This window comes from Gavialis gangeticus, unplaced genomic scaffold (assembly GCF_001723915.1).
Source record: "Gavialis gangeticus isolate Ggan-Ray unplaced genomic scaffold, GavGan_comp1, whole genome shotgun sequence".
Classification (NCBI taxonomy): domain Eukaryota; kingdom Metazoa; phylum Chordata; order Crocodylia; family Gavialidae; genus Gavialis; species Gavialis gangeticus.
Genome location: NW_017728993.1, coordinates 34417811 through 34433121, shown reverse-complemented (window position 1 = coordinate 34433121; position 15311 = coordinate 34417811). Strand labels below are relative to the sequence as shown.

At 38.0% G+C, this 15311-nt stretch overlaps 1 protein-coding gene across 3 annotated transcripts in view; it reads left to right on the top strand.

Moving 5' to 3' along the window:
• The window catches only part of TTLL7 (tubulin tyrosine ligase like 7), a 98869-nt gene that overhangs the window by 9257 nt on the left and 74301 nt on the right, over positions 1–15311 (top strand). For 2 of the 3 annotated variants that reach the window (XR_002094682.1, XM_019501513.1), the window contains exons 5-8: positions 5210–5368; positions 6851–7067; positions 12351–12515; positions 13775–13933. Coding sequence is in view for 2 of the 3 variants with exons in the window: in XM_019501513.1 (XP_019357058.1) it covers positions 5210–5368; positions 6851–7067; positions 12351–12515; positions 13775–13933 (700 nt within the window). In the remaining variant the exon portion in view is untranslated. The remainder of the gene's footprint in view (positions 1–5209; positions 5369–6850; positions 7068–12350; positions 12516–13774; positions 13934–15311) is intronic. The other variant, XM_019501514.1, reaches the window with a different exon arrangement.

Genomic DNA, 15311 nt, shown 5'->3' with positions numbered 1-15311 from the left:
CCCCAAATAACAGGAAAAACAGAAGCTTAGTTACCATGCATGTGGTATTTTCAGGTTAAGGTAAAGAGCTTTTCATTCTAAGGATAGGACCCAGTATCAAAATAATGAATGTGAAAATCTTTTGAGGTGCTCTTAATACTATAGAAACAATTTCTTACACAGAAATAATTTCGGAACAGTTGTTTCTCTGTAACATTAAAGTCAACAGATTTATAGAAAGGATAAATCAAGTCTCTTTTTGCAATCTCAGCTTTGTGACTCAGCATTTGATTTAATAATTAGCAGTTTTCAAAGCAGCATGTACTTCAAGACTGCCTGAAATGGGCAAAATAGGGTCTAAAACAAGAGGGAGTCCTGAAATACAACTGGAAATACTGCAGTATGTAAACTGGATTTTGTTTCTGATTGCTGTTAATGTTTATGAAGATGTATAGAGTATATATTTCTTGCCTCTTGCTTTTCTGTTGTGTATGGTCTCTTCTGCTCTATTGTTTCCCTATCTGTTTTGTAGAATCAGGCATACCTGGTTTTATTTGTCATCGTTCAGTTGTGCTTTTTTTTCAGCAGAGCTTCTATTTACCCAGTTTTTCAGGTCTTTTGCTGACAATTACACTTGCAGTATAACAGCTTTTGTGTTCTGTTGAGACAGTGGGGTACCAGTGTTACCCTAACACTAGGACAAGCGAAATTGAATACTGTATTTTGCAAATAGAAGCAACAAAATGTCCAGAGCATAGTGTTATTGCTGAATCCTTTCTTTAAAGGAAAAGGCAAGCAAGTAAATCAAAGTATAAGAGAAAAGCTTTAGAATAAAACTTTATCCCAAATAATATGTAAAGACTTGGGGCTTAAGCAACCACAAATAGAAAAAGTAGGATGTTAATTTGGGGGCATGTTATGCTAAGCAAGTTTCTTGTAAACAGAGAAAAAAGGTGATTATACATTAAGACTAAGCATAAAATGGTTCATTGCTTAGGGACTTAGTGATGTGGTTCTTGCAGACATTATGAATTAATAGGCAATTAAGTTCTCAATGCAGTTCTGTGAAAAGGTCCCTATTGGTGTCTTTTCTGAGTTTTTCTAGTGGCTTTAGGGGTGGGCAAAATGGTGGATCCAGCTGGTGGCCAGACTACATTTCCCAGCAATCCAAGCAGCGGTGTGCAGGCAGCAGATTGCAGCTCTGACCTGGCTCTGGACCAGGCTGTCCCCACTGCAGGATCCCAGCCTGGGCCCTGGAGCAGCCCTGCTGGGGTCAGTCTCCATGGAAACCCTGGCCCCATGTTGTCATGGCCCTTCAGCTGCTGGGGTCTCCATGGAAACTGGCCGCAGTTATGCAGGCAGGGGCTGCTGGGAAATGGAGTCTGCCAATCTGGCCCATGGGCCAGGCTTTGCCCACCCCGCCTTAGAGTAAACTTCTTTAGCTTCTGTTCATTCCTTTATAAAATGAATATAATAGTACCTATCAGCATTTACCTCCTGGGAGGTGTTGAGATCTGAATGGTGTGAAAGAGACTGCCTTTTCTAGTAGGTGCAATAGTATTTTCACATGCTCAGTTGAAATGCCATCTAGAAGTGAAAATTTCTTTTATTACAAATACTTTTTGTTTACATTGAGCAATGTGGAATAAGTGAACACAGGATAGCTATTGATTTACAGTTCTAAATTGTGTGAAAGATTGCATGCTGTATTAATAGTGTGCATTTGTTTCTTTTTAACAATTTGATACATTTGTATAAAAATGCGCTTAAAGCAAAATGAATCAAAATATACATGTTTGTGCACAAATATTCTAAGTCTTTTATATAATTATTTTATAAATTGAGATTTAGGAATGTTTTGGTGTCCATGTCAGTCAAAATGACTTCAAGTAATGCATATGGTAATGTTGTTTTTGGACCATAGAGAGGTCAGGGAAGCATTGTTGAGAGTCTGTGGAGAGCTGTGTAGTTGTATAGCGTGAGTTCTTCATTTCCAGCTACTTCAACCATGTTTATTGCAAAGAACAGTTTGAAGATGTGGGAATGAGGCAGAAGAATACAGGTAGTTGCTTTTGAGATGCCAGTTACTACCAAGGAGGAAGAAAGGAAACAGAAGTCACTCTTGAAGACAATGTCAACAGCAAGAGAGGAATTTCCAGGCAGAAAACTAGATCATTAAGCAAAAGTGGCAAGGGAAGTTCATTGGGGAACCAGGGGTGGGGGTGGCGGGGTGGAAAGGGGCAAGCAGGTACAAGGCTAAGAGAAAGAAAGCAACCAGGCAGCAAAGGGTGAAGGGGAGGATGAATTGAGCGGATGGGAAAAGAGTAAACAGCAAAAGAAGACCAATGTGATCAACATTTTCAAGGAGGATTAATCATAGCACTACAGTAAAGAAGACAAAAACACATAATTCAGTATAACAGAGCCAGAAGTGGAATGGACTTCCTGGGTCTTCAAGTCCACAAATACTTCTGTAAACATACTTCTTATTTAAAGAAGTTATGAGAGCAAGATGTTTTGGGTAACTGAGAAAGGCATGGAGGCACCAAAACATTTTAAAATTCTGTTACAGTGGATCAAGATCAACTTAATTATGCCTGTCTATTCTCATACACCACCCCCTTCCCCTCTCTGAAAAGTTACTGAAACAAGTTAAGAGTGAGACTTAGTGAGGAAATATGTATAGGCCATTTAAATTTTGTCCTTAACACATCTCATTTATTTTGAAGAGGAAAGCACTCTTGGATGAAGTGCGCACAGTCTGACCACTTGCTTTACTTAGAACAGCAATCAGAGAACAATAACTTGTTTTTCTACTGTGGTATATTTTTCAGTCCTCTTGGTAAGTACTGTAGACAGATTGAAGAGGAGGTTGGAACAGTGTGCTGAAAACGAATGACACAAAAGTGGGTTCAGTTATGTGGTCTTGGTTCAGAGGAGTGCTTAATCATGTATTTGAGTGCTTTCCTGATTGGGGTCATAATGAGAGTAAAACTCAAATAAGTTTTAAATTTTCACGCTAGATATAAGTGGTTACCAAATCATATAAAATATAATTAAGATGTCAGTTTTGTATTGTTAATTACTGGCAGCCTGCTCAGTTTAATGCAAAGGACAAACATTTTTTGTATTAAAGAATTTGTAGTCGTACAGTAGCACCAATATTATAGTAATGACTGAAACTATATGCAGGCAGTAAAGCTGAATATTTAAATCTGTTATGTAGTTAAACAACGGTAAATGCAGCATTATGTTTTCTTTTGTCTGTTATATAAAACCTTCAGTTGTACATCTTCTGACCTTTTGATGGCAGGACAAAATGTAACACAAAATACAAAGTCCTTTCTTGAGTTAAATAACAAAATAACAAAAAATCTTGCTAGATAAGCTAGCAAACCAACAAGGCCAGAATATATTTCTATGTTTAGTGTCTAGCAGTATAATTAAAATATTTCTGCTTAATTAGTCAATTTGAATTGACTTAGCACTGAGTATCTGTATAAGGTTTTCACCAGTTACAATTTGTAGATTAGCTAGTCACAATTAAAGCTGTGAGTGTGTTGAATATAGTGCAGTACATAAATTACAGTGGCCATTGTGGTTTCTATAGTATTATTGTATAATTAGCTGAAGGATTTGGTGACAGTGTAGCTATTGTACCAGTATTTTAAGGTCTTGGCTTCAGTCCTAATCTTACAGATGTGCTTGACAGCTCTTTTATTAAGCAAAGCAATGAGAAGCGGAACTGTCCTATGATATGTGAGGAGTGTTTCAGCTTTTCATAATTAGGCATGAAATGCTGCAATGATACTATAAGTCCACTGACATCCAAGTCATCCTGACCCTATTTTTTTCCATTGGCAGAGTGGGAGTGTAACTGCATCTAATCTATTAATAGCTGTTAAAATTAACTGTGTAGTGTTGTAATGATTAAAAACAAGAAACAAGCAAACAACGCACAATATTTGAACTATATGGCAGCGTACGTTCATTTTTTAAACTTCTGCTTCTTCAAGTGAGCTCTGCAAGTTTTGTGGTGTCCTGATATGTCTACATTTGCAGACTAGAAGGTTTATCAGATCAGGCAGAAGGTGCTACCAATACCCAGCTAACTTGTTTAAAGCTAGCTTAGATCTCTCTGCCCTGCATTGGAATGTGAAACCTAGGCAGACCCTTAGAGTACAGTATGTCACGGGTGCAGTTGGAATCGGTGATGCCTTGTCACAGTACTTATAGATACTCTGTCATGGTCCCTGCTGTTTTCCTCATGGCTCTAAACATTCAAAGAGTGGGGCTATGACATGCTGAGTGCTGCATTTGCTTCCAGCCAGTGGGGCAGACTCGTCATATGCTTTGTTCCATCAGGATGGATCATTCCTCGTGGTTCCTTAACTTTGATTAGATTTTGTTATTTCTTTTTTTTCTTTTCTCCTTTTTTCTGGATACGTAAAATCTTAGTGTGGGTCCTTGATTCCAATGTGTTGGAACCAAAGATGAGTTATCTTGCTTTCCCTGCTGTCTTGGTTGTTTTAATGCGCATACAAAATGGTGTGGCTTGTTAGGTTGTGTGGCCCTGCAGCACCTTCACTTCCAGTTACCTCAGGGTGCTTCTATTATTTTAATCTACATTTAAACTACATTTTAAATAAATATTTTTTGTTTGTTTTCATAAATAAATTTCTTATGGCCTAAATCCTCTTCTTCATCCCCAGCCACATATTGTCTCTGTCTATCTTGGAGATTCAAAATTTGGTTTTTATTGGGTCTTCCTAACCTTTATGTCCCACATAGGTACAGACATTAAGATAATACACTTGCTAAACCATTGCCACCAACTTTAAAGAATTAAATGAAAGAGGAAGGCTCTTTGCCAAAAGGAGAAGCCTGTGTGATCACATTGTCTACTGTATGTTTTCATATTTCAAACGAATGACAAATACAATATCGTTAAGGAGTTTTATTACCTGAGATTTCCTTAGATTAGAAGAAGTGAGTCCATCGTTTACAGTTGGCAAAAATACAGTATGCTTCCCTCTTGTTGTTTGTTTAGTATGGATATTAATACATTGTAGGGTGCTATTCCAAACTGATATTAGACTTTGGTTTGCTGTTTTGCTATTATTGTATTTTGTCAGTGAACTTTCTCTTCAGAGTCCCTTTTTGAATGTAACAAGTATACACTTGGAAAAACAATAAAAAGCTTTTAATCTTAGTTTTCCTTTTTTTGCAGAATGATCAAGTGTCAGCCTCAGGAATACAGTTTTATTCCTCGAACATGGATCTTTCCTGCAGAATATACACAGTTTCAAAACTATGTAAAGGAGCTGAAGAAGAAACGCAGACAGAAAACTTTCATAATCAAACCAGCTAATGGTGCAATGGGGCATGGGTAGGTTGAATGTTAAACCAAAAATTAAATATATTATGTATGGGTTCCACAGAGAAATATAAAGTCTTTATAGAAAAAACATTCATTTTAATTAATGGCAGCATTTGAGTTGTAATGTCTTTGCTGTATCCCTTGCTACTGACAACATGAACTGGGAACTGTGTGTTAAAAGGTTATTATGAGAGTGGTAACTTCTGCATGCGGAGGCTCACATATTTGATAAAGGCTTACAAAGCAATGTGAGTTGTGATATAAGATTAAGAGGAAATGGTAAATGGGGGAGCCTTGATGTAGTTCTGAGTTGGTCATCATTACAGAAAGCTTTTTCTGATGTGGCTCAAATATATCTCAAGATCACAATTTCTTTAACATAAATACAGTAAGCTAAATACTATGCATACAGAACCCAGAATAGTGGTATGGGATGTTAGCGGAAGAATGGGAGGCAGAAATATCACTGCTCTAGTCTTAACCCAGAATTCTTTTACTTTCTTTACTTTAATTCCATCCTTTTATATTTTAAAAGATTTTAATGGGCTGGAGTTTAATTTTAATTTATAAATAAATTCAGCAAATTTATAAATAAATTCAGCAAAACATAATACAGTAGTACTCAAAGACCAATAATTTGTTTTCCCACCATGCTTTATTTTTCCAGTCCTCTTGGTAAGGACAGCACTATAGAGAAGCTAAGGAGAAGGATGAAACAGTACAATTAAGAGGAATGGCACAAAGGTGGGTACCTGATGTGTGGGAAAACAGGGCTTTCCAACTCTAGCTCATTAAACTGCTGTATCTTAAAGTGTAAGTTAAAAATACTACAGGTTGGAATTAAAGTAACAAAGCCATGAGAATTCAGAAAGTTGGAAAACATTTTTAGTTTAAATATTAGTTAAATAGTTTAAATATTAAACCTATTTAAAATTCTGCATGTGTCAATGATGGACATTTTCCAATCTGTGAACAAAGTGTAAATTGTGGGAGGAGGGGAGATGAGAGTGTAGAAACATCAGACCTCCTTCTGGCACCCTTACTCATCCTGAGTGGTACCTTACTCTGCAACCAGTCTGGTCAAAATCATTTTGCATTGAACTCTCCATCAAAGAATGGATCTGAGACGCATCACCTACTGAGGAAAGAATGGAAGCCAGTTCAAAGAGATGCTAGGGAAGAAATAATTTTAAAAGCCAGTGACTGGTCACTTTGCCTAATGATTTGGAGAAGTAGAGGGGAAGCCCACTATTTCAACTTGTTGAAGTGGAGGGAGCAGGAAGTTCATTTAAAATGGTACACTGATTTTCTTCATCCCACTGAAGTAATATTATTTCTTCTTTATCCTTTACAGTATGCGAGTGGTGCATTTTTCTGTCTCTCTCCTGATAATGGCATTAACTGGCCTACTAACTAAACAGCTATTAAACTGTACTTCAAAGAGTTGTAATGTATTAGGTTTTTTAAATTAACTTTTGTGTTTTTAACCAGAATCTCTCTGATAAGAAATGGGGAAAAAATACAAGCTCAGGACCACTTGATTGTCCAGGAATACCTTGACAAACCCTTTCTTATGGAAGGTTACAAGTTTGATTTACGAGTGTACATTCTGGTAACCTCCTGCGATCCATTAAAAATATTTTTATATCATGATGGACTTGTGAGAATGGGCACAGAGAAATACCATCCACCCAGTGACTCAAATTTGGTAAGTATAAGTTTTTAACAGATGCATTCATATGAATTTATATGTGAATATGGTGTTAATCAAATGTCAGGTACTTGGTATGTAGAGGCAAAAAGCAGTTAGTTTAACGTTTGTCAAACAGGGTTTTTGCATTGGCAGGCAAAAACTGAATAATTAAAATGAAAAAATAGCATTTTAAACATTTAACTCATTATTGCTCTGCTGTGCAAGAACACAATTACATAGCCTTGTTATAGCCTATAAATGAGAGCAGTTTTAAATTATACTTGTTCTAAATTTAGAACTATTTTTGTGTCTAAAGGATGTAATATTTCTAAGCATACGGGGAAGAAAGACAGCATTTTTTAATATTCAAATCTAGAGAAGAAGAATTGAAGTTGACCACATTGACAACTGATCTTAGAAACTGTTGTTGAGAAACAAGTTATTTGAAGGCATCCCAGGAATCAGTGTATGTTGAGCTCTGTTTACTACTTTGGCCATGTACAGACATTCTGGTTCTCCTTAGGAGTTGCTGCTCGCCCAGGAGAAACCTCAAGTGTACAGAACTTGAGGTTTTTTCTTCCAGAGCAAAAATAGCCATTCCAGGAGGAAAAAAAACCTGATATCAGGATTAAATCACTCTGAGTTTCTCTTGGAAGAATGGATGTCTATACACATTCTGTTCTGAGAGAAGCCACAGTGCAATCCTCCATCTTGGATCCCAGGGTTCTTTGCTCCTGCCTCTGCTCCCCATGCTTCTTGGGAGACTGGGTGTTGCTCGCTGGACTGTACTCCTCCAGCCAAGCAGGGAGCAGAATGTGTCCCCTTTAACTTTCTCATATTGTGTTGCATGGAGAGCCGGGCTGACCCTGAGCAGCCTGGGTCAGCCAGTCAGGGCTTCCCTGTACACTGCTGCCATTCTGTATCCAGGCCTCATACTTTCATCAGCTGCTGTCCAGAGAGGATACCTTCTCCCTGTGCTACCAACACAGTCCTAGCAGAATCTCAGTATTTTATTTAGAACGGTAAGAGAGCACTTTAGTATTTTACATGTCAGCTGGTCATTGATCTGATACTTTAACTCCAGATTAGTGCTTGTGTTACTGTTTTCAAATGCTAAGGCACGGACTGTATGATTCCTTACAGTACATAGCATAAAGTTATTTGTCCCTTGCTTCAGGTGATATTCATCAGTTAATGCAACAGTCTCCTTTGCTTTTGCATGTTAATTACCAAAGTGCATATTCAGTATAAATTGCTTTAAATATTACTTGTATTGTTCATAATAACGTACCACCGATAACACTGAAATATGCTCTGTAACAGAGCACTGGAAGAAGAGGAACAGCCAGTTCTGATACTTTCTGACATTGCCTACATCATCAGTATGCTTTTTTCTAGCTTTGTTGGCATGTTTTTTGTTGCGTGTACTTTAGAAGATAGCTCTGCTCTGTTCTCAAACCTGTTAATGTTATTATGCATTGGTTTCATAGAATGCTTTTTAGTAGTCTGGCTCATCTCTATCTAATAATATTTTTATAATCCAGACATTTTCAGAGCAAAGCAGTTGAATTATTTCACAACATTTTCTTTTAATCCTTTGTGGTCTGCAAAATACCTATTTGTTTAACATGATACGTATTTTATGGGAAAATGTTATTGGAGCCTATGGCCTTGATCTGATTCCTAAAATAGCATGAGAAACCATAGCAGAAAATGTATTTGTTGCAATAATCCAGCAATTAGGGAAGTAACTTGAAACTGGGTTATTCAGTTCTGTTGATTTTTTTTTTCCAAATGTATAAATAACTGGAGTAAAATAATAAAATGATGGGTGGGGGTGGCGGTTTTATTTGGGTCCTTTCTAATTGGGCGGAGGCAGAAAGGTTGCAGTACTATAAACTGGCCCTTAAGCAAATAATATGCTGTAACAGATATTTGTCATAGTGATAGTAGAAGTTGTAGAAGTAGTCCAGCAGGTAGTATAGATTAATGCATGTTTCTGAAGAACACAAATATAAATGTGTGTCTAGGCTAGTTTAAAACGATACCTTGGGAAACAAGAAATCTTAGCATTTAGAAGTCTTAATTTAAAAATATCTGCTAATTTGTTTCCAACTTTTTAATAGATTTTGCTTCTGTTCAGTCTGTTTATTTCCTTGCTAATCTTATAGGACTCTAGTGTCCCTCCAAACTCCCCAGTCTGCTTCCATGTTCTACTGCAAAACATAACTGATCTCAATCTATTTATATATTTCCATATATAACTAGAACAAACAATGATTTGGCTGTGTGTCAATGTATGAGTGCCTTGGAACTTCTCTGCCACTGATGTTTGGGGGCCAATAGTTAATGATGAGCAATACTGACAAAGGCAGTGGTGGGAGGTGAAAGTTTATGGATAAAAGATATTTTTAAGAGAGAAGCTGTAATATTAAATTTAGCCACTTGGTGCGTTATGTTAGTTGCTTTCTACAAACTTTTTTATTTTGATTTTTTTTTTTTTTAATGTATGGACTTGTAAAGACAAACTGTATAGGTCCAGTCCAACAAAGTACCGTATTTACTCGAATATAAGGTGAGTTTTTCCCCTCTCCCCTGTCAGCAGAGGGGTAGACAGCTCCTTGTCTTATATTTGCATAGAAGAAAACCTCATTAAGCCCATCGTCTATCATTAAACTGCCTCCAAAAGCAGCGTGTGCTCAGTAATGGAAACCAACTATGAAAATGACTAAATGCAGCCAACGCTGAGTATGACTGTAAAACAATGGCCCATATTGAGCAAACACACTGGGAACATTCCACAGGGATAGGCTGGTGCAGTCCAGTTGAGTAAGACATTGGCAATCTCTTGCAGTAGAGGATGATTGTCTTCCATGATTGTCTTATCTGTGGGTCCAAAGATGGCTGATGAGACCTGATTGCGAAACTCTGATGCAGCTTGGGCACATCTTTGTGTGAGGTGGGTGGGCTTGGGTTCTTGATTTTTGTCTGTATCACGCTGTTTCTGTTGCTCCCTTTTTCATCTTCTGTTGTCATCATAAGTTTCAAAGTACTGATATCCTTGCAGCAGACTTTTCCTCTATTTGGGGTGGCCCTTGGTGATTTGCTTCCATCAGTTGATGTCAATATTGAATTTTTCAAGTTGGCTTTGAGTACATCCTTGAAGCACTTTTTTTGCCTTCCTCTTGAGAATATGCCTTGACTGCTGGGATAATAAAACTTGCACTGGGAATCTGGAGTATCTAGATGACATGGCCAGCCCAGTGAAGTTGATATTGGATGATCACCCCCTTGATACTCATGGTGTCTGCTTGTGGGAGAATGCTAATGTTGGTGCATCTGCCTTCCCCCTGGATTTGAAGCATCTTCCGCAGGTACTTCTCCAGCGGCTTGAGATGTCTTTTGTACATGGTCCGTGTCTCAGCTCCGTACAGTAGGGTTGGGATCATGACTGCTTGATAAACCATGACCTTGGTTTCGAATCTGATTTCACAATCTTTGAACACTTGTTTTCTGAGGCATCTGAGGGCTACACTTACACATTTGAGGCGATGTTGAATTTCTTTGTCGATGTTGGCTTTCTGTGAGAGAGAGCTTGTGAGGTATGAGAAATACTCACTGTTCCCCACAGTCTCACTATGAATCTGAATGGCTGGAGCTGCAGACTGCTTATTAAAAGCTTGTCAATGGAGGACCTTAATCTTTTAAATATTAAGCATCAATCCCACTTTCTTGTATGCCTCAGTAAAGACATCAGTGATTGCCTGTAGATCTGCTTCCGAATGAGCACACTCTGTAGTATCATCAGTGTACTGGAGCTCAGTGATAATGTTAGCATGGTCTTGATTTTGGCTTGGAGTTGGCTGAGATTTAAACAGCTTACCATCCATTCGGTAGGTTAGCTCCACTCTGTGGTAAGGAATATCAAGAGGAGTGTTGGAGCAATGATGCAGCCTTGCTTTCACTTCCAGCTTAACCTGAAAGAGATCTGAGATAGCTCCATTATTGAGAACCACTACTTGTATGCCATTATGAAGCAGGGAAAGAATGGTGATGAATTTTGGTTGGTATCTGTACTTCAGAAGGATCCTGCACAGCACTTTTCAGAAGGGTTCTTACAATGATGTTTCCTTTGGCAGACAGCAAGGTGATCCCTCTGTAACTTCCACAGTTGGACTTATTTCCTTCCTTGAACATTGTGATGATTGTGGCATCCCTGAGGTCATATGGAATTTCCTTATGTTTCTAGATCCTTAAGATGAGGACATGGAGCTGGGATGGGAGATCCTGGCCCCTCTGCTTGGTGATTTGGGCATCGATTCTATCAGCTTTAGGGGTCTTGTCATTCTTCATCTGCTTGATGGCTTTCTGCACCTCATCAGGGGTTGGAGGGATTCCAAGATAGGCTCTGACTGGGTGTTGCAGGATGGAGTTGAGAACACTGTAGTCAACAATATTGAAAAGGTCTTCAAAATGCCCTTTCCTTGATCGGGTGCCCTTCATCCTTGGTTCTCAAGGGGGTTGATCCCTGGATGCTTGGACTGTAGATGGCTTTTGGTGGTGCTGAAAAATCTGTGCATATTGTAGATGTCAGTGAGATGTTGAATTTCCTTTGCCTTGTCTTCCCACCATTTGTTCTTCATATCATGGGTCCTCCTTTGGACCTCTGCCTTGGCTTGTTGGTGACTCGATTTCTTTTGCTTGGCATTGCTGTTCTGCCAAGAACAAAAGGCTGGCGCTTGTGGTTGATCAACTCTTGGATCGCCTGGTGATTTTCATAAGATCAGTCTCGATGTTTCCTCGTAGAGAATCCAAGTACCTCTTCATAGATGCTGATAACATGGATTTGAAGGCACCCCACATGCTGCTGAAATTCTCCTATCATTATTGATTGGAGTTTGCCAGTTTTTCTTTGAAGCACTGGTGGAAGAAATCTTACTTTATCGGGTCCCTGAGTCTTTCAGTAGTTCCACTGGCTTACATTTAAAACCCTCTTAAGTTTTCTGTGAGGTTAGGGCCATGATAGTCAGTATATTAAATCTTCTAAAAGCCAGTTGTTTTTAATTTTCATCTAATAATGTTTGTACTATAGGTTTATTTCAGTAAATGATATATAAAACCCAAAATATGAAAGCATCTATTTAATAAAAATAAGTTACAGTATATCACTGTTAAGATAACATGAACATATTTTATTTAATTTTCATATACATAGCTTTTGAAATTTGTTTTTTAAATAAACCAGTGATTCTGGGTCTGTTGTTCAGGAGGCACTCTCATTTTCTTCCCTGTTTGCAGAGCCAACTGTATATGCATCTGACCAACTACTCTGTGAATAAACATAATGAGCACTTTGAACGAGATGAAACAGAAGATAAAGGCAGCAAACGGTCCATAAAATGGTTTACTGAGTTTTTAGAAACAAATCATCTTGATGTTTCCAAATTCTGGAGTGATATTTCAGTAAGATAAAACTAACGTGTACTTTTTGATTTTTTTTTTTTTCAATGTATGTACAATTAGAGAATGAATGGTGCCTGTTGTCCCTAGACTTTGCTTAGAAACCAGCATGTTTTTGTGGTTTTATTAATCTAAATTCTCAGTAGTGCTCTTCACAATGTGCATGCATGCATGGCTAAGGAGTACTTGCCATTCTTCAGCCCTGCTCCTTGTTCTGTCATCTGCCACCATTGAGAAAAGTTCAGCTTCATCCTCTGTAACCCCCTTTCAGGTAGCTGAAGGCTGCTATTAAATCCCCTCTCAGTCTTCTCTTCTCCAGACTGAAAAAGCACAGTTCCCTGAGCCTCTCCTCAGACCAGCCCTCTAAGCATTTTCATTGTCCTGCACTGGACTCTCTCCAATTTGTCTACATCCTTGCCATAGGGGGAAAACTGGACACAGTACTCCAGATGTGGCCTCACTGGTGCTGACAAGAGAAGAACATGTTCTTATTTCTTTACGTTCACTGTGTGGCTTTTTTTCATTGTGTGGGCTAAATTGTACCTGCAGGTTCACGTTTGTAACTCTTGATTCCGTTGGGGTTTCACAACTGAGGGAGACTAAATTGGACCTTGTTTGTAGAGTAAAATGTGGTATAATCAGTTAAAAAGTCACTAAGTTTGGAAAGCTCAATATTTGACTGTCTTAATATTTATTTATAAACATATGATTCTTCATGTTTGTTCAAAGCATTTATTCTTTTTCTCTTAGACAGACCCTTTCCAGACTCCCAAACCAAATCAACTCAAACCACAAAACACTAGCAGTGTTGCTGGAAGCTCAGAGTTTGTGAGCATCCCATTTCATCATTTTAAAGCAATGTGATGAAGAACCACATTTCAGAGGAGATATTAAAAACAATGAATAAAATGTTTGTCAGCTTTTCCTTAAGTACTTGAGATAACTATTTGGTGTGCAGTATAAAAGATATTGAGCTCCATAGCTAAAGCAATGAAAGATGGGGGTAGCATAGGGAAAAAAAGTTTTGTATGCATAAATTCCTAGCAAGTATGATTTGTATGCAATTCTGTAGGACTGCTCTAAAAAATAAGAATAATTTCTTAGACCTTTTTATAGTTCCCACAATGGATCTGTACAATTTCTCTTACTGTTAATGCATTAGGAGAAGACTTGTATATGAAGAAGTAGTTTATGATTCAAATCAGAACATGCTGGTATTATGCTCTGATATCCTAATGCAACTTTCCAACAATTCCCCACAGGAACTAGTGGTGAAGACTCTCATAGTAGCTGAACCACATGTACTTCATGCTTACCGCATGTGCAGACCAGGGCAAGCTCCAGGAAGTGACAGTGTCTGCTTTGAAGTCCTGGGATTTGATATTTTGCTGGACAGAAAATTAAAACCATGGCTCCTGGAGGTAAGGGGCTTTTAGAACACAAGGCATGTGCAAGTAAACCTGATCAGACTTTAGCCCGCCTCAAGCCTGTATGAGAAGATTCCCAAAGAAAAACGTAGCGCTGTCCAAAATGATGTGGTGATGAGGTAGATGGTACTTATTTCTCTGTGCCATGATTTAATTCGTGTCCTTCATTGATCATGGGTGTGGGATAAGGATGGAGTTCTGTTGTGTTGAAGGTGTTTTGTATTTTAGAAATGATCTAAATTGAGGTTGCACTTATTTTAAAGAGAATGCAGTGCTTTTTTGAGATCAGGCTTTATGAAAGAATTCCATTCTGTGGTCCACCTAAGTGCAACGTAGTTTTCCTCTGTGAATAGTCCTGTTGATTTTTGTGAAATCCCTCAATATGCTTAAAGGCAGAAGAATTAGTTATTTTGCCAACTTCAGTAGTGAGTTATCTAGGCCAAGGAAGTACAGATGTTTGATACGTCTAAAGTGATATGTTCACAGTCTTTCTCCCTGGCTGTGTGGAAAATAGGGAGTAGAGAAGAGGAAGACACTGGCTTCTCAAGAGGTCTGTCAGTGATGTGAAGAATACATTCTTGTTTCTCACTCTTTCTCCTCAAAGAACTGAGGATGTTGACATTATCAACAGTCTTAGCATTAATTTATCCCAAAGGAGAAGATATATTTGATAAGGTGTTTTATTTTGTGTTTTTTTCCTATTTTTAAACCGCGAACTTGACTTTTTTTGTAATATGATTGTCCTATTTACTAATTAAAGGTAGAGAATAAGTTTGCTAATTTTCATATGACCTAATTTATTAAATCCATTGCATGTGAGATGGTATTTACAGATTTCAGACTTAATTTTGCCCGGTGCTGAGCATTATGATATGGTCCAGGAAAGCACTCAAAGAAGTGATGAATCCCGATAAAATGATTTATAAGCTTAAGTACTTATTTAAATGCTTTGCTGGCTCATGCCGTAGTGCTTTGCACTTTTCAGGACTGCATTTATCAATACACATTTTCCCAATTATGGTTTCAACTTACCAGCACAGAAGAGAAAATGACACCATTCAGTCTGCTTTACCAGATACAGTAGGAAGTTTTGATTGATTTGACCTGTGATATTTTATCTTTTATCAGTTTAAAAAAATTCTCCACATCGAAGTGATACGTTTTCCAAATGAAGGCAAAATCTTTGAACATTGCCATTTTAATTTTTTAAAATAGCTTTATTCTAGTTGGTTGGCAAACTTTATTGAAGTGAAGTTTTAATTGAACAGAACTTGAGAGGTCCTTGCCAATCCATAATTCAAGATAGAATCCCCAGCTCACACAGGGCGTCTTTATATATGCTTGCTGGGGGGGGGGCGGGGGGGGGCTTAAT